An 18,761-nucleotide genomic window follows, 5' to 3' on the forward strand; every position below is an offset into this window, starting at 1 on the left:
TGTGTGTGTGTGTGTGTGTGTCTCAGACTCCCGCCGCTCAGTGACTGACCGTCTCTGTGTGTGTGCAGGTTCCTGGAGAATGACTGCTTCGAGCGGGATCACCTCCAGCACGGCCTGGCTCTCATCGACCTGGGCCAGAGCATCGACATGACACTCTTCCCAGAAGACACTGCGTTCACTGCCAAGTGCATGACCTCGGGCTTCCAGTGTGTGGAGATGCTGAGCGGACGACCCTGGAGCTACCAGGTAACCTTCATCACCTGGAGTACACTCGATTTTAGTGTAGACCTTTCTGGTTGCTATGATCTGATGTATGAAAAAGAGCTGCATCATAATGTATTAAAATTTGTTTCTTGCTTCACAGTGGAAAATTAAATGAGGGTGTATAAATTACAGAATTGTCAGCATTAAGGCCCGTTTACACCAGGAACGATAACTATAATAACAATTTAGTTCTAAAATTATTCAAAATAAATCTAAAAGAAAAGCACAACTATAACGATAATGGCACAGTGAGATATCATTGGAATCACTTGCAGAAAGATTTTTTTTTTTCAGCTTATGAACGATAAAAACATTGACGGCCAATCAGAATCAATCCTTCTTTAACGAGCTTGAGCATGTAAAGCGGCAGATGACAAAACTGCAGTGTGTGCTTATAATAAACTGCAGTGTGCGCTGGTGTGAACCAAGCGGCAACCTTCCCGTCTCTCTTGAATCCATCACGGAAGTGACTTAAACTGCAGTTCATCGACTGGCCACTAGAGACAGGCTGCAGTAGAGAGTCAATCCCATAAACCCCCATGTTAAAATGGCCAACTTTACAGCAGAAAAAACCTGTTTACAGCCTGGTGCAAAAAGTGTTTTTCGTCTGTAGCTAATTTTGCCCTTAATGAAAACTGTGAGGGGGGAGATTTTTATTTATTTATAATTTATATGCACATTTCTGTTAATCCGGGAGTGACGCTGCCAAGGTGACGACGCCCCCCCTATTTTATTAAAGTCTATGGTGTAAACGCTGATATCGTTATAGTTCACAGTGATTCTCTATCCACACTATAAAAAAATAAAAAGTGTAAATACAGCTGGAAAAAAGTGCAAAATCAACCTAATGAATTATTCATGCCCCAGTGCATGATGGGAACACCAATATTAGAAAAGTTGAGTAATTTCGACAAGCTTGAATTAAGTAAACCTAAAGAGTGAATATCAACGATATAAAATTGAGTACTAATATAGGGTTTACTTGGTTGTTTTTCGTTCTTGCCTGAACTACGTGTTTCATGTAGAAAATACATTTGTTTTTTCTGTACATTTACTTCAGCACAGATTAACTCTTATCAGTGCAGTCAGGTTGGGTTATTGTGCGGCTCACGCCTGTCGTCTCGCTCTAACAGACGGATTACTTCGGCATCGCCGGCACCGTCTACTGTATGCTGTTCGGGACCTACATGCAAGTGAAAGAGGAAGGCGGCGTCTGGAGGACAAATGGCGTGTTCAAAAGGTGAGATGATCACGTGTGACAGGCAGGGGTGTCACAATATATCGCAATACAAAAATGCAACTATATGTATCGTGGATGGTGACAATCTGTGTGGTGTATAATTCACCCAATATAAAAATTCATGCTTACAGAGTTTTATAATTCACCCAATTAGGGCTGGGCGATATGGTCAAAAAATCATATCTCCGTATTTTTTGGTTAAATGGCGATATACGATATATATCTCGGTACTTTCTACGTTTTTCTACTTGGATAAAGAAAATCTGTATTTATTTAAAAAAAATTATTTCACATCCTGCTCAATGATATCCAAACAATGTTGATATTGAAGGATATGGAAACAAATATAGTGAATGTAATGTAGGCTATGCAATATATTATGTGCAAAAAGGTGGTTAAAATCACATTACATTGTAACATTACAAACTAAAAACAAATATAATTCTTTTGTTTTTAAAATGTCTAAAGGCTAAACTAAAAATGAAAATAAAAACAAAAGCACAAACTAATTATATTAGCCAGCATTTGATTACCTCATTATAATGGTCACTTTCATAAAAATATACTTGTAGGTTTAAATTTCCACATATGGCATATTTATTGTCTGTCTCCAACAACAAATATTTTAGCAATAGCCTATGTATATTTTAGTCAGAATTATTGCGCTACTATTCTATTGTGCTTGTCTGTTTGGCGCGCATCCGCGCGGCGGCGCTCATAACCGGAAGCTTGAATTTTAGCGGAGATTCACTTGCAGAAGCTCGTCCTCTCCTGACAGTGAAATGGACATATTTGTTTGATTTTCTAACATTTACAGATGGAGAATATACCTGTGAAATGTAAGTTAAGCACTGAGGAAAGCACCACGTCTCAAACGCATTAAACAGCGCAAGTATTTATCTGTCAGTCAGCAACAGTCTGTCAGAGCATCTGACAGGGCAAGCTGCTTTAAACTTGTTAACTATATCTTACCAGTTATTTTAAAGCGCTTAATATAAGCTTGTGTCATGTTTAGGACAAATTGTAGGCTACCATGTACTTTCACTGCAGGAGCTCACACTGCGTCCTCCGCTATTTTTCAGATGTGCTCGTATCAAACTACTGTATCGATATAAACGGTATTGCCTCATTCCATATCGTGGGGATAAAAAATATCGATATATTGTACAAACTCGATATACCGCCCAGCCCTACACCCAATATAAAAATTCATGTTTACTGAGTTTTAGTGTCTATATTCAACGTTATATAGTAGTTTAATGTAAAACTATGGTATGTATAATAATGCAATGGGGGAATATTTGTGGGTCCTGATAATGCCAAGTGTCTTATATTTAAAATAATGTAAGGCACTTTTTACTGGTAACCTATCTATTCAGTGAAGGTGTAAGCATATTCATATAAATAAGTCAGTCTTTTCAGCTTCAGAATCCTGAATATTGTTATTCTGGTGTCTCTATTGTCCTGTGCTTTGGGTTTCCAGCACCAAGTCCAAGCCTGTTCATTTACACAAACAATGTAAAACCAAATCTAGCATTTTAATCAACAGTAAAAAAATTTTTTTGGTTAACCTTTTATCATACGTTTTGGAGTATTGTAATAATATGATATTGTGAGTTCAGTATCGTGATATGTATCAAATTGTGACATTAGGGTATCGTTACACCCCTAGCTATCTCTCTATCTCTCCATCTTTCTCTATGATCTCTTAATGATCTGTGCTGTTCTCTGTCTCAGGCCCCGTCCACACTACTGCGTTTTCGTTTAAAAACGGAGACCTTTTGCTACGTTTGCACCTCCCGTCCACACTAAAACGGGAAAAACGAAGACCCAAAACGGAGAAGTTTAGAAACGCTGCAGCTCCGTTTTTCGTTTTGAATCTCCGGAGGGCGTTTTAGTGTAGACGGGACAAAACGGAGGAGTTTAGAAACGATGACGTAGAAGGTCACGCTCGGCTCTATGATTGGGTGTCATCACCCATGACGTATCCTTCCCTGATTCGTCAGCCACCCATCACATGTCCCGTCACCGGAAGAAAACAAACAAAAACATCCTGGACTACGTAGCTGATGTTAGTGAGTGCAACATGGATAACGAATTACAAGCGTTACTGACTTTGATGTCTTTGTTAGCAGCTGTTGTGCAAGCAAATTCTGCATTTTACAATGCTATAACTGCCTACATGCGCCGGAGGCAAACTATTATTCGAGCGATCTATGACAATTCCCGTGTGCAGCGGCGGTCCATGAAAAGAAATCTCTGGTCTTCGACATTTTCTAATCTTTGCAGAGGTAGCTAACGTTACTTGCTTCCTCATCAAATCTGAGGAATAGTCCATCCGTTTCCTGTTTACACCGGCACGCGCATGCACCGTGTTGGAGAATGGTCACGTGATCCGAGTTTTCAGTCGTTTTAATGTGGACGGAGATCAATTCTAATACGCAGCTAAAACGCTGGTGTGGACGGAGATCGTTTTCGTTTTAATTCTCCGTTTTTAAACGAAAACGCAGTAGTGTGGACGGGGCCTCAGGATGGTTCACACTGACCTGTGGCAGGACTTGTTCCACACGCCTCTCTCTCGCTCTCTCTCCCTCTCCAAAAAGCTTTATTGGCATGGTGAAAGAAATCTTTACATTGCCAAAGCATTCATAACACTATAAACAATAAATTAATAATACAAAAAAACTTTTACATGATTAAACCTTTAAATTGCTATGTTTATTTTCTAATATTTATATCAGTGTCTCTAGGTGTATAGTTGGTAGCTCTGTCCTGCTGGAGGCTCTTTTTTTCGTGACAGGACCTGACACACACAGCTGGCAGCCAGGTTTGAACTATCTGGCCTTTCTCCTAGCAGGAGTGGGAGTTTGTCTTTATTTGATTTCCTTATTTGATGGAAGTCTTTCTGGTGGGTTGTGAAAAGGGGATAGAAAGTGCCCCTAATGTTTCTGTAATTGGGGCAGGATGTCAAAAAGTGAAGCTCTGTTTCCACTTGATTCTCTGTGCAGTGAGGGCACAGTCTTTGTGTGTTTGTGAGTGTGTGTGTGTGTGTGAGGGCACAGCCGCTCTTCCTTCGGCAGCCAAGTCTATCTGTGTCTGACCATGTACCGACTCAGTGAACACAGTCTGAGCATAGAGACAGACACACACACACACACACACACATACACACACACACACACACACACACACACACACACACACACACACACACACACACACACACACACACACACACAGAGAGCATGTACAGACTCAGTGAACACAGTCTGAGCATAGAGACAGACACAACACACACACACACACACACACACACACACACACACACACACACACACACACACACACAGAGCATGTACAGACTCAGTGAACACAGTCTGAGCATAGAGACAGACACACACACACACACACTGAGCATGTACAGACTCAGTGAACACAGTCTGAGCATAGAGACACACACACACACACACACACACACACACACACACACACACACACACACACAGAGCATGTACAGACTCAGTGAACACAGTCTGAGCATAGAGACAGACACACACACACACACTGAGCATGTACAGACTCAGTGAACACAGTCTGACAGGCCGTGTGTGTGTGTGTGTCTGTCTCTATGCTCAGACTGTGTTCACTGAGTCTGTACATGCTCTGTGTGTGTGTGTGTGTGTGTGTGTGTGTGTGTGTGTGTGTCTGTCTCTATGCTCAGACTGTGTTCACTGAGTCTGTACATGCTCAGTGTGTGTGTGTGTGTGTGTGTCTCTATGCTCAGACTGTGTTCACTGAGTCTGTACATGCTCAGTGTGTGTGTGTGTGTGTCTCTATGCTCAGACTGTGTTCACTGAGTCTGTACATGCTCAGTGTGTGTGTGTGTGTGTGTGTGTGTGTGTGTGTGTGTGTGTGTGTGTGTGTGTGTGTGTGTGTGTGTGTGTGTGTGTGTGTGTGTCTCTATGCTCAGACTGTGTTCACTGAGTCTGTACATGCTCAGTGTGTGTGTGTGTCTCTATGCTCAGACTGTGTTCACTGAGTCTGTACATGCTCGGGACTTTCCTCAGTTTAGGGTCTCTCACTTCACTCAGGTATCCTGCCAATTCATATGTTCTGATTAGGGCCAAATAGGATTCCAGTTTACTCTGTTTGTCTGTTGCCTCTGTCCAATGTTTAAGGTATTTTTCCTTTTGTGTTTTAATACTTTGGTTTGGTCTGGCTATGTTTTTATTGTCAGTTTGTGACGTCAGCTCTAAGACCAATCATCCGAGGGCATTCTTCTCTGGCTTCAGCTCTTGGTAGGTCAGGGCTTTGTGATGGAGGGTATGTTCATCGCTTTTTTTTAAAGGGTAACTAAACCCCTGGTCAGAGCCTGACTCCACCCTCTGGCAATATTTGAAAAATGCTGGAAAGTGGGCAGAGCCCAGCGGAGATAGAGGGGACAAACCGAGGGTGGAGCTGAGCGGGGGGGGGCATCCACCTGAGACCCGCAGTGACGGATTATTTGACAGCTGCTGTCAGACTCTGAGGGGGCTTTCACACTGGCAGTTTAGTTCGGAACGGGGCACAGTTCACATGAAAAATCACTAATGTGAATGCTGTCATGTGGTCCCGGGTGTGCACTGGGGTACCGAACCCGAGACTACCTCAGGGTTCCCGCGGATCCTTAAAAAGTCTTAAGTCTTAAATTAGATTTTTTAAATATAAGGCCATAAAAAGTCTTATGAAGTCTTATTTTTACTTATGAAAGGTCTTAAATTTTAGATGACACTTCGACTTAGACATATCTAAATGTTTTCCAAATTAAAACTATCTAATTAGCGTAGTATTTTTTATTATTCTATCTTTGTGGATTTGCTTGTTCACGTGACAATTCGCGTCACATTCGCGGCAGGATAACGTCTGTCTCCTGCACGCGAGAGAGGAGAGAAGAAGAAAGTTGGCAAATGTCAGTTCAGTCGTAAGTTCATTCTTTATGTGCGTTGGGGTGTGTGATGTGTATTGTCTACTATGATATTGTAATCATTGTTTTAACGATGTATGAGGCACTGCGAGCTGACATCGCATTTGTCTCTCGTGCTTTCACTGCGTGATGTGTGCAGTTATAGGTATGTCCCCAAATTAGTCTTATATTTATATCATATTATGTTCTTATATTAGAATATCAGAATCAGAATCAGAAAGAGCTTTATTGCCAAGTGTGCTTGCACACACAAGGAATTTGTTTTGGTACTGAGGCTTCCAGTGGACATATACAAAAACAACATGAAACATAATACTACAAATTATAAGAATAAAAAATAAAAATATAAATATATGAGAATAAAACTATCACAGTTGGGTTTAGTCAGAATAGACATTTTCAGATGTACAGATTATGAACCTATTTACAGTGTTTTGAATATTATAAATAAATAAATCTACATATAAGTATCACCTGAGTTGTGGGATATTGCACTAAACAGTGGGAGTATTGCACTTACAGGCATATGCCTTGGGAGGAGTGTTAACTGTTCAGGAGGGAAATGACCTGTGGGAAGAAACTGTTCCTGTGCCGAGATGTTCTTGTGGCCAGTGATCTGAGTCTCCGTCTTGACGGTAACAGTTCAAACAGGTGGTGTCCAGGGTGAGTGGAGTCTGTGATGATTTTACCTGCTCTCTTCCTCACTCTGGAAGAGTACAGGTCCTGGAGGTTTGGCAGGGGGGCACCAATAATCCTCTCCGCAGTCCGGACTGTCCGTTGTAGTCTCCTGATGTCTGATTTGGTAGCTGAACCAAACCAGACAGTGATGGAAGCGCACAAGACAGACTCAATGACGGCTGAGTAGAACTGAATCAGCAGATCCTGTGGCAGGTTGAACTTCCTCAGCTGGCGAAGGAAGTACAGTCTCTGCTGGGCCTTTTTCACAGTGGAGTCAATGTGATTGTCCCACTTCAGGTCCTGAGAGATGATAGTGCCCAGGAACCTGAATGACTCCACTGCTTCCACAGTGCTGTTCATGATGGTGAGTGGGAGGAGTGCTGAGCTGTTCCTCCTGAAGTCCACGATCATCTCCACTGTTTTGAGCGTGTTCAGCTCAAGGTTGTTATAACTGCACCAGGCAGCCAGCTTTTCAACCTCGTCACCGTTTCGGATGAGACCGATGACAGTGGTGTCGTCTGCAAATTTCAGGAACTTGACAGTGGGGTCTTTAGAAGTGCAGTCATTAGTGTACAGGGAGAAGAGCAGTGGGGAGAGAACGCACCCTTGGGGAGCACCAGTGCTGATTGTGAGTGTCTTGGATGTGTGTTTCCCCAGTCTCACTCGCTGCTGCCGGTCCGTCAGGAAGCTGGTGATCCACTGACAGATCGAGGATGGTATGGAGAGCTGGGTCAGTTTGGCTGTGAGAAGACCAGGCATGATGGTATTGAAGGCCGAACTGAAGTCCACAAAGAGGATCCTTGCATAAGTCCCTGGTATGTCGAGATGTTGCAGGATATAATGCAGTCTCATGTTGACTGCATCATCCACAGACCTGTTTGCTCTGTAAGCAAACTGAAAGGGATCCAGCAGGGGTCCAGTGATGTCCTTCAGGTGGGCCAGCACCAGTCTTTCAAAAGACTTCATGACCACAGACGTGAGAGCGACAGGTCTGTAGTCATTAAGTCCAGTGATTTTGGGTTTTTGGGGACAGGAATGATAGTGGAGCGTTTGAAGCAGCAGGGAACTTCACACTGCTCCAATGATCTGTTGAAGATCTGCGTGAAGACCGGGGCCAGTTGGTCAGCGCAGGCTTTTAAACAAGCAGATGAGATGCCGTCTGGGCCTGAGGCTTTCCTAGTCTTCTGTTTTTTGAAGACTCGGCTCACGTCCTCCACACAGACCTTAAGCTCAGGTTGGATGGCAGGAGGGGGGAGTGATAATTGGAGAACAGGAGGTGATGCTGAATGTGTGAAGTGCAGATCAGACCGGGTGTGTGGTGTGAATGAGGGCTTTTCAAACCGGCAGTAAAATGAATTTAAATCGTCAGCCAGGTGTTGATTGTCCACAGATCGAGGGGATGGTGACTTGTAGTTGGTAATGTTCCTCAGGCCATTCCAGACTGATGATGGGTCGTTGGATGAAAACTGGTTTTTCAGTTTATCAGAGTAGTTCCTTTTAGCAACTCTGATCTCCTTTGTCAATCTGTTTCTGGCCTGGTTATACAAGATTTTATCCCCACTTCTGTAAGCATCCTCTTTGGCATGACGAAGGTGTTTGAGTTTCCCAGTAAACCATGGTTTATCATTAGTGAATGATAAGAATGTCCTGGTAGGAATGCATGTATCCTCACAGAAACTTATATATGATGTTACAGTATCTGTGAGCTCATCCAGATCATTGGTAGCAGCTTCAAAAACAGTCCAATCAGTGCAATCAAAGCAGGCCTGTAGATCCTGCTCTGCTTCATTAGTCCATCTTTTCACAGTCCTTATTCCAGGTTTAGCTGATTTCAGTTTCTGCCTGTAGGTCGGTATGAGATGAACCAAACAGTGATCAGAGAGCCCCAAAGCTGCCCGTGGGACGGAGTGATATGCATTTCTTATTGTGGTGTAACAGTGGTCCAGTATATTACTGTCTCTGGTGGGACATGTAACGTGCTGTCTGTATTTTGGTAGTTCACGGGAAAGATTTGCTTTGTTAAAATCCCCAAGAATGATTAAAAGAGAGTCTGGGTACCTTTGTTCGGTTTCAGATATTTGTTCAGCCAGCTGTTGTAGCGCCGCGCTCACGCACGCGTCTGGAGGGATGTAAACATTCACGAGAATGAAAGAGGAAAATTCCCGAGGCGAGTAGAAGGGTTTACAGTTTATGAAATGTGCCTCTAAATTAGGAGAGCACATCTTCTTCAGTGTTGTTACATCTGAACACCAACTTTCGTTAATGTAGAAACACAATCCACCACCTCTCGTTTTCCCCGTTAGCTCCGCGATGCGATCCGCTCGGAACAGCTGGAAGCCCGGCAGATGTATTGCGTTGTCCGGTATGGCTTCACTCAGCCAGGTTTCAGTGAAGCACAAAGCAGCAGAGTTTAAAAAATCCTTGTTAGTGTGGGTGAGGAGAAGAAGTTCATCCGTTTTGTTAGGAAGGGATCGGAGATTCGCGAGATGAATGCTGGGGAGTGCAGTGCGCAGGCCGCGCTCGCGGAGATTAACCAGCGCGCCGGCTCGCTTCCCGCGTTTGCGTCTGAACGCGCGTTTGAACAACAACGCTGCCCCTCCGACGAGAATGTCCAGCAAAAGTCCGAATAATCAAAAACTGTAGAAAAGGTTTCTGGTGTGTGTTTCCTAATGTCCAGTAGTTCGTCTTTGGTGAAACTGATAGGAAAAGAATGACTAAACGCAGAACAAACGAACAAAAACAACACAATAGCTGGAGAGCTCCACACCGAGGCAGCCATCCGCGGCGCCATCTTGGAGTCTTCACATCACATCAGTCACATCAGTGAGTGCCGTTTTCCCGTGCACAAGTGTGATATTTGTTTTACAATAGTTAAATTAAAAATAAATTAACATTGTGAGTTACTTTTTAGACACCATATTGTCAATATTGTTTGTTTTCCCTTTATTTCGCTGACGAGATTTTCAAAATGAAACCGTAGCTGAATCTCAATGCAACAGACAGCAATGATTTCTTGACTGAAATCCACGTTTTGAACGAGTCATTTTAACGATTCAATGAACAATCACTTGTTTCTTTCCCGAATGAATCAGCCGTTTGAACAAATCGGTTGAATGAATGAATGACTCCCTCAATTCGCTTACGGTATTAAGACAGTGACTTGCCACCGCCTACTGGCGGTTTTAGTTTTATATTTAAAGTACCCTTTTAATTAAAACGTTAAAATTAGAAATCATTTCATATTTAAATATTGAATATTGATTTAAAAAAAACTATCTCATAGCTTTATTTATGCAATTGTAAATGGAGTGTAAATATTAATGCCTCTTCTGATGCCGCTTCTGTGTCACCTCTGCACTGCAAAGATGGATTTTGATTGAATGATTTAATTTGACTGGTAACGGTGGTACTGTATAATTATTGTGTAATTAAGTATTATTGTATAATTACTGTATAATTTAATTTGAATAATTTGAATATTAGTATTTGACATAAAAGGTGATGCATAACTCTAAATAAGTTTAGAAAAAATGTCCATATATAGGTGAAAATGCCCCTGGAAATCAATTTAAGGTGGCAAATATTGCACATTAATTAATCATTTCTGTCACTACTGTGAACTGAGCACTGCATAGAATATGAAAAATATGAATATCTTTGTGAGTCTGCTGTCAACAACAGGCCTAAACCAGCCATTGCACCAGCACAAAAACACAATCAGTAAAATATCATCTAATTATTATCAACAAAACGTTTAAAATATCGAGATATATTTTTGTCAATATTGCACACACCTAATGTACGGTATTAATTTTGATTTCTTCAGGTCTTAAAAGGTCTTAAAAAGCCTTAAATTTGACTTTAAAAAGTGTGCAGGAACCCTGCTACCTGGAGGAGGTGGTCTGAGTTCGGTTGCTCCCGAACCGTGCTGCGGTTCGCGTGTATATGAAAGCAACACGGACTCGGGTACGCACTTGTTCAGGAATAAAAGTATCTTGTGCATGCGTTTTAGCCGATTATGATGCATTTAGTTAAATAAAACACATGTAAGGGATGGTAGTGTTGATGCATTACCTTGGATACGAGCAAGAGTGATCCTGCAGTGTATTCGTGTGTAGTGCGTGCAATCAGGGCAACAAATTAATGGAAATCCACTATCTCCTTTTGCAAGCAGCGGAAAGACAGCTTATGCGACACACACACACACACACACACACACACACACACACACACACACACACACACACACACACACACACACACAGTAAACCTGTGTTGTTTACTTAGCAATGCATAATAGCACCAAATTAGTAAAAAACACAATATAGGCTATTGACCCGCATAGTGTTTTCTTTCATGCGCAGTGCACGTTTGCAATGATGTAAGATGCACACCAACGTTGTTGTAGGGAGATACCCATAGCTATGAAATATGACAAGTCCAGTTAATTCATTAATTCATCCTGATCGTTTTCAATACTCGCAATTCCAACTCCTGACTCGCTACAGTGGTTTTGACGAAACAAGATGTTTTTTATACTGCCAAGGGCGTGGTAGCTCGTACCAAGGGCATAGTGAGCTGGAACCTGCTTACGTCACCACCCACCCCTTAAGTCACAAACCACCGCAACCACCAATAGGAAAATTCAACTGCAGTAGCCAGTGTTCAACCTGAAGAGGGCAGCACTCAGACGTTTTTACACCATATATTGTAGAATTAAAACACTTTATACCCAAATGTCAAAAAAGTTACTCGAATCAATGAACAGCACTAATAAAGCCCCATTCTTACAGATCATTAACTAAAAAAAGTTGGTTTAGGGTTTAGTTACCCTTTAAGTGGGCATGGAATTTATTGGCTCTTTTTTTGAATACTTATCACAAGGGGGTATAATCCTAATTATTTGGGGTTTTGCGCTGAACTCGTAGCAAGATTTTGCACAGCTCGGTCTGCAGAGTCTCTATCGGGTGTTTGTCCCATTCAGTGAACTCTTGGTCTGTGAGTCCCAGACTTCACACTCGTGCAGCGCAATGGGCTCGATTACAGTTTTGATTATTTTAAGTCCGATTCTGATTGGGATGTCAATTTGTATATTTCTATTAATAGCATAAAAAGCTCTCCATGCCTTGTCTCAAGTCGTTAACAGCTTTTTTTCCTTTTTCTGTTTTGCTAATATTTATGTCAAGGTAAGTGAAGTCCTGCGTGTGTTCGAGGAGCATGGTCCAATTTAAAACTATGATGTTGGTCTTGGCGGCTGGGTCTTTTTCGGAAAATCATTATTTTTGTCTTTTTGGGGTTAACTGACAGGGCCCATGACTGAATTTGTGCAGGAGGTCTAGATGTTGCTGTAGACCCTCTTTAGTGGGAGACAGCAGCACCAGATCAGCGGACAGAAGGCATCTGACTTCAGTGTCCAGTAGAGTAAGGCCAGGTGCTGCAGACTGATCCAGAGCCCTCGCTAGCTCATTTATGTAGATATTGAGCAGCGTTAGACTTAAGCTGCAGCCCTGTCTCACTCCATGACTCTGAGGGAGGAATTCAGTGTGTCTGTTACCAATTTTAACTGCAAATTTGTTGTTTGTGTACATTGATTTGAGGATGTCATATGTTTTTCCTCCGATGCCGCACTGGATTAATTGAAGTAAAAGACCTTCATGCCAAATGGAGTCAAAAGATTTTTTGAAGTCAAGCATGAGAAAATGTTGGTTTTTTTGGTTAATTTGCTTATCGATTAAGGTATGGAGAGTGTGTATATATGGTCTAATGTGCGATATTTTGGTTGAAAGCCAATTTGACACTTGCTCAGGACATTTCTGTCTCTGAGAAAATGGACTAGTCTGCTGTTTAGGATGTTGCAGAAAAGTTTGCTGTTTACACATATACCACGGTAGTTATTAGGGTCAAATCTCTCTCCGCTTTTATGGATTGGGGTAATAAGACCTTTGTTCCAGATGTTGGGGAATATACCCAAACTCAGGATGATATTGAAGGGCTTGAGAATGGCTAATTTGAATTTGTGGTCTGTGTATTTAATCACTTAAATTAGGATGCCATCGACACCACAGGCTTTTTGCTATTTTAGGGTTTGGATTTTGTCTAATAGTCTGGCTAGTGTCATTGGAGAGTCTAAAAGGTTCTGGTAGTCTTTGATGGTTGATTCTAAAACACTTAGTTTGTCATAAAGGGCATTTTGTTCCTGATTTTTGTTTATATTACTAAAGAGGTTGGAGAAGTGGTTAATCCAAACATCTCCATTCTGGATAGCTAGTTCTTGATGGTATGATTTGTTTTGTGTGTTCCAATGTTTCCAGAAGTGGTTGGATTCTAAGGATTCTTCAATTTCCCTGAGTTGACTTTTTGTTTTGTTCTTTTTTCTTTCTTAATGTATTCCTATATTGTTTAAGTTTTTCGTGATAGATGCTGACAATGAGAACATCCGTCATCTCTCTGCGTTTCTGGTTGGATAGGATTCTTAATTCTTTCCTAAGTTTTTTGCAGTCATTGTCAAACCATTTCTCAGTGGCATGTGGTCTTTTTGGTTTTCTTTTTGTGTTTTTAAGTTGGATAATGTTGCTGATACCTCAAACAGTCTTTTCAGTTTGTCTACTGCTAGGTTTGTTCCTTCACTATTGCGTGGGAAAGGAATGGTAAGTAATTGATCTAATAGGGCTTGAATTTTCGGTTGACTAATTGTATATGTATCTTTACTGTTTTGTTTCCATTTATACATGTTTCTAAGTGAGTGGAGCTGGGTTTGTTTAGATGCTGTTTGGTTGGGCATTGCTCGAAGTAAAGGGTTATTTTACTGTGGTCTGATAGAGCGTTCACAGTCAGCCCACTAAACCCACTGAGGAGTTTGGGTTAAGGTCTGTCAGAAAATAGTCGACTGTACTCCTACCGAAAGATGAGCTGTATCTACCGTAGGAATCTCATCGAAGCCTGCCGTTGACTAGGAATAGTCCTAGTGTGCAACACAGATGAAGAAGATGTGTTCCGCTTTTGTTTGTTGTTTTATCATAATTGACCCTTCGCAAAGACCCGCCCCCCTTAGTTACTGTCGCTATGTCCGACAATATAAGCCGCTCTCACGCACACATCATGTTTTCACGCAGTGAAAAGGTTACTTTCCGGTTACTTTTGATATTAAACATATTAAACAAAGTCTCACCTTTCAAATTTGGTCATTTTTAAAAAGAAATTTAAACAATAAATACCGGTTTGTGGCTTTTTAATGTGTCGTGACAGATCACTGTAGATCCTCAGTTAAAGCTGCTCGTGAACCGATCATCTCTTCCTCCTAGTTAATTTATAGCATCAAATAAACATGAATGAACATAAGAATGTTGTTTTAACCGCGGAAAGGCGTCAGTATATTCAGTTTTTCAAGTTCAAATCCTCCCATGTTATTCTACTAACTCTCCTGACTGCTTTGTCGGACAAAATGGCGGATGGCGAAGTATGATTGGTCAGATCACCTGTCAATCAAGCTCCCTGCGAAGGGTCAATTGTGTCTCTGTGCTTGTATAGGTGAGGGGAGGACGTCTCCTCCAGGCAGGTGTTTGTCCCCCTGAGAGTTAAGTGTGTCCAGTTCTTCACCTGTTCAGGCATTCAGGTCTCCACAGAGCAGCACGCTTCCCTGTGACTGGAAGTAATTAATGTCTACTTCAAGAATGGAGAAACTGGCTTCATTAAAGTATGGAGACTATGTTGGAGGCATATAAGTGGCACACAGGAGGATGTTTTTCTCTGTTACGGTGACTGTCTTAGGACAATTCTACACATGGTTAGAAATTAATGTTTTAACTACTTTGATGGCATGGGCAAGATTTGATCTGTACCAAATAAGCATGCCTCCTGAGTCTCTTCCTTGTGTCTCTCCAGGCAGTTTAATGGATGGGATGATGAGTTCCGTGTAGCCTTTGGGGCAGCCGGTGGGTCCATCTCCTCTGCTGCATGTCTCCTGCAGGATGATGTCTGAATTTTTTATTTCTGAGTTGAAATCTGGGTTTCTGCTTTTGAGGCCAAAGGTAGATGATATGATAAATGCTTTGTTGACCATGGGGTCATGCTTTGTTGACCATGGGGTCTTATTTTGTAGATAAGTTTTGACCTATGACTGTTAGGTGTGAGCAGATGAGGTTGAGCATCTGACGAATGTCTCTTAGCTCTGTTGAGGTGGCTTGCACTGGTGCTGTTGTGGATGTTCTGCTCACTATCTTAGCGTAGCTGTGTCTGCCCGGGGCCTGCGAGGTATGCAGAGGGCAGGGGATCGGCAGGAGGGGCTTTGGCCTGGCCTGATGTGCTGGATGTGAGGATGTGAGGGCTGGGAGAAGGTACTTAGGTGCTGGCTGGGATGGCCTCAGCATGTGAAAGTGCTGTTATCTTCTGGATGTTCTCTCTGGGGGTACACTGTGCTTTCTTACAGGTCTGGGTGGAGGTTGTTGGGCTCTGTTGCTCCTGGGGGTGCTGTTGTGGTTCCAACTCAGGGCCACATCTTTTAGGGTCCTGGCGAAGACAGGAACAGCTGTCTTGTAAAGATGGACATTGTCTTAGAGGCATGAGGGGTCCAGTGTGGGGTGGTGTGCCAGGTGCACATTGGGTTTAAGTGCACAGGAGTGGGAGAGGTGGGCATTCACGTGCTGGATAGTGTCAGGGTGGAAGTCTTTTCGGGGCAGCAGTGTAGAGATGGTAATTTTAGCATTTGGGAAGGTGGTTGAGGTCTTTTCAATCACTGTTTGTAGTGATATAGCTACCCTCTCCTGTTGGGCACTCAGATCGTTTGTGCCGGTGTGGATTATTACATGACTTGGGGATCCCAGTTTGTCAACACTTAGCCATTTGAGTGCGCTCAGAGTGGCCAAACTCTGGTCTCTGAACACTCAGTGTTTGGGGAAAAGCTGCTTCATCAATAAATTTCCTGTTTGAATCAATTAAAAGAGCGACTTCCGGTTATAGTGTTCCTTCTGTCGGTGTGGAGGGGTCTTCTGATAGAGGAGTAGGATTCTGGCTGTGCTGAATCTCTGTTGTTAGAGATTTGTGATCACGATGAAAATTGTCCTGCTCCACCGGTTCCTCTGAGCTGAACTTGCTGGCTCCTCTGTTCTGCCTCAGATCTCTTATTTCCCTCCTCAGTTCTTACAACAGACTGAGATACACAAGGCACAACTAACAGCAATGTGTTTCCAGTGTCTCTAGCTCAGCCCTTAACCCCTCTATCTCCTGCTGGAGTCCCTTCACCTCAGTCTGCAGTGTAGACAGCTCTCTCCTGAGGCTGTCCCTTTCTCTGTGCTTGGCTTTGGGGCTGTTGCTGGTCTGGTCTGTTGTCTGAACTGTTTGCAGGGAGAAGATCATCTCCTTGAGCTGGACCATTTCTCCCTCTAGCTCTGTGAATCTCTCCCTCATGTCAGTGCAATAGCAGTGTGGATGGGGGTCTTCGGTCTGTTCTGTGCTGGTGTGGGAGACTGGCTCCTCAGGAGTGATTAGTTGGTTGGTTGGTGGTAGTGGTCTCTTTCTGTGCTCTGTCTTTGATGCAGAGGAAGTCTTGTTTGAAGAGTCCATTGATGCTTTTTACCACCACTATACCCGTTGTTTTGTAGATATTTACGTTGGTGGTTGTTGTGTCTTCCTCGTTTCTTATTTTTAGATGGAAACCACCGCAGATGCCTTTTCTTTCAGCGGAGGGGTAGTGTGCAATGATGGCCTTGTGCCATGCATAGGGCTTGTTGGTATAGAATATAAGGTTACTTATGCTGCCATCTTTATGTAGGTCTGCAAAAATTGTTTCTGGGTTGTCTGTCAGTCTTTTGTTTTTGTTGACTTTCCGTGCCGATTCATTTGTGACATCTTTAGGATAGTGTAGTGGGATGGCATCCACATATTGGGGTTGTTTAGGCCTGACGCTGTGGCTGGAGTGTTCAGAACTCTTCTGGGGGCTGGGCCAGGATGATGCACTGGCCATACTCACAACCGGCGCAACGTCATAGAATGTCTCTGAATAGATTCACGCCCACTTTTAGGGGAAAATAAACTAGACTTCCCATAGACGTCAATAATACAAAATAGCGTCACAAAACGACATTCGTACACAGCCGACAGGCGTGAATAACATAAGAAATCACTAAGATTAAACATGTCAAGTAATTATATGCCCACCCTGCCTACCACAGAGCGTGAAAGATCCATCAAAAAAATTAATTTGTTCAATTTAAAAACATGTCCCTTCATTCTCCCAGCAGCAAATTGGTTTAACAACCCCACCCAGTGGCCAGAGGTGTCTTACCCGGACATTTACTCGTAGTCGTACCTCATAGAGTAATCATGGTAAGCCAGTAAATGATTTTACTTCGTTTTTGAAAGTAACGGGATAAAGGGATAAAATAAAGGGATAAAAAGTAATAAAAAAGCAGGAAAAAATATGAGTTTTAACTGAATTTTTGAGGAACAAAATATGTATATATTTCTTTCAAGTTTCAGTTCTGTCCAAAATGTCTCTCTGTGCTGTTCTTATAATCAAAAACTCAGAAAGATATGAAATGGCACTGTCTGTTCAAAATGTCTTTTACCTCTCTTTTTTTTTTTTTACCTCTCGTACATAAAAAAACATAAAAAATCAGGCAAAAAATATGACTAACTAAATTTGTGAGGGATAAAAAAAATGTATATATTTCTTTCAAGTTTCAGTTCTGTCCAAAATGTCTCTTTGTGCTGTTCTTGTAATCAAAAACTCTTAGAGATCTGAAATGGCACTGTCTGTTCAAAATGTCTTTACCTCTCTTTTTTTTGTAAGTTTTCTTCTAAGTTATGTTGTTTATGTTGCTTGATGTTATTCTTTTCATTATAAATATCCTCTTCTGTAGAGGGTAATCCTGATGATCTTCTCTAAAACTTTCCTCAGATGCAGGGGTGGAGAAAAAAAAACCTCCCAATTCAAGAAAAACTTTGTCTAGACGTTGTATGTTAAATTTTTCTCTCTCTCTCTCTCTCTCTCTCTCTCTCTCTCTCTCTCTCTCTCTCTCTCTCTCTCTCTCTCTCTCTCTCTCTCTCTCTCTCTCTCTCTCTCAGGATGGTTCACGCTGAGCTGTGGCAGGACTTGTTCCTGACGTTGCTGAACGTGCCGGACTGCCGCTCTCTGCCGTGTCTCCAAAGCCTGCGCCTGCGCCTCGACACCGTCCTGCAGGAGAACTACAGCAGAAAACTGCACTCGCTGAAGAACCGGCTCGTGGTGCAGATCCTGGAGGCCCGATCCTCACGCAGGTGATCCTGCTGTGTGTGTGCACGCTACAGACTGCTTTCTGTGCTCACTTATACTGTCGTTTTACTGTCACTATTTGAATTTGTGAAAATAAAGTCAATGCAGCCTTTTGTAGATTTCAATAAATCTTGGTTATCAAACCCACTTGTGTTTGCAGTTTGTCTTTGTCGCAACTCGATGACACTTTTGGCAAGGATAATGGGTTGAGTTCACCCTTATGTACTGTTGCGGGTCAATTTGACCCGTTTTGATTTTTTGAGTTGACAGAGATATCAGTTAACACTCTTTTTTTTAAAGTTTTTATTTAATTTTCTCATTTTGGGTCATGAACATGCAATGCAATGTTTCAACAGACAGATGTGTTT

At 42.3% G+C, this 18,761-nt stretch overlaps 1 protein-coding gene across 2 annotated transcripts in view; it reads left to right on the top strand.

The window, feature by feature from the left end:
• The window catches only part of bub1 (BUB1 mitotic checkpoint serine/threonine kinase), a 48,380-nt gene extending 29,840 nt beyond the window's left edge, over window positions 1–18,540 (top strand). For both annotated transcript variants that reach the window (XM_077220329.1, XM_077220328.1), the window contains exons 23-25: window positions 69–246; window positions 1,398–1,504; window positions 18,207–18,540. In XM_077220329.1, the coding sequence (XP_077076444.1) occupies window positions 69–246; window positions 1,398–1,504; window positions 18,207–18,402 (481 nt within the window). In that variant the 3' untranslated portion in view covers window positions 18,403–18,540. The remainder of the gene's footprint in view (window positions 1–68; window positions 247–1,397; window positions 1,505–18,206) is intronic.
• Window positions 18,541–18,761: the final 221 nt, after the last annotated feature.

This window comes from Siphateles boraxobius, unplaced genomic scaffold (genome assembly GCF_051911475.1).
Source record: "Siphateles boraxobius isolate OS27281-9 unplaced genomic scaffold, OSU_SipBor_1 8, whole genome shotgun sequence".
Taxonomy (NCBI): domain Eukaryota; kingdom Metazoa; phylum Chordata; class Actinopteri; order Cypriniformes; family Leuciscidae; genus Siphateles; species Siphateles boraxobius.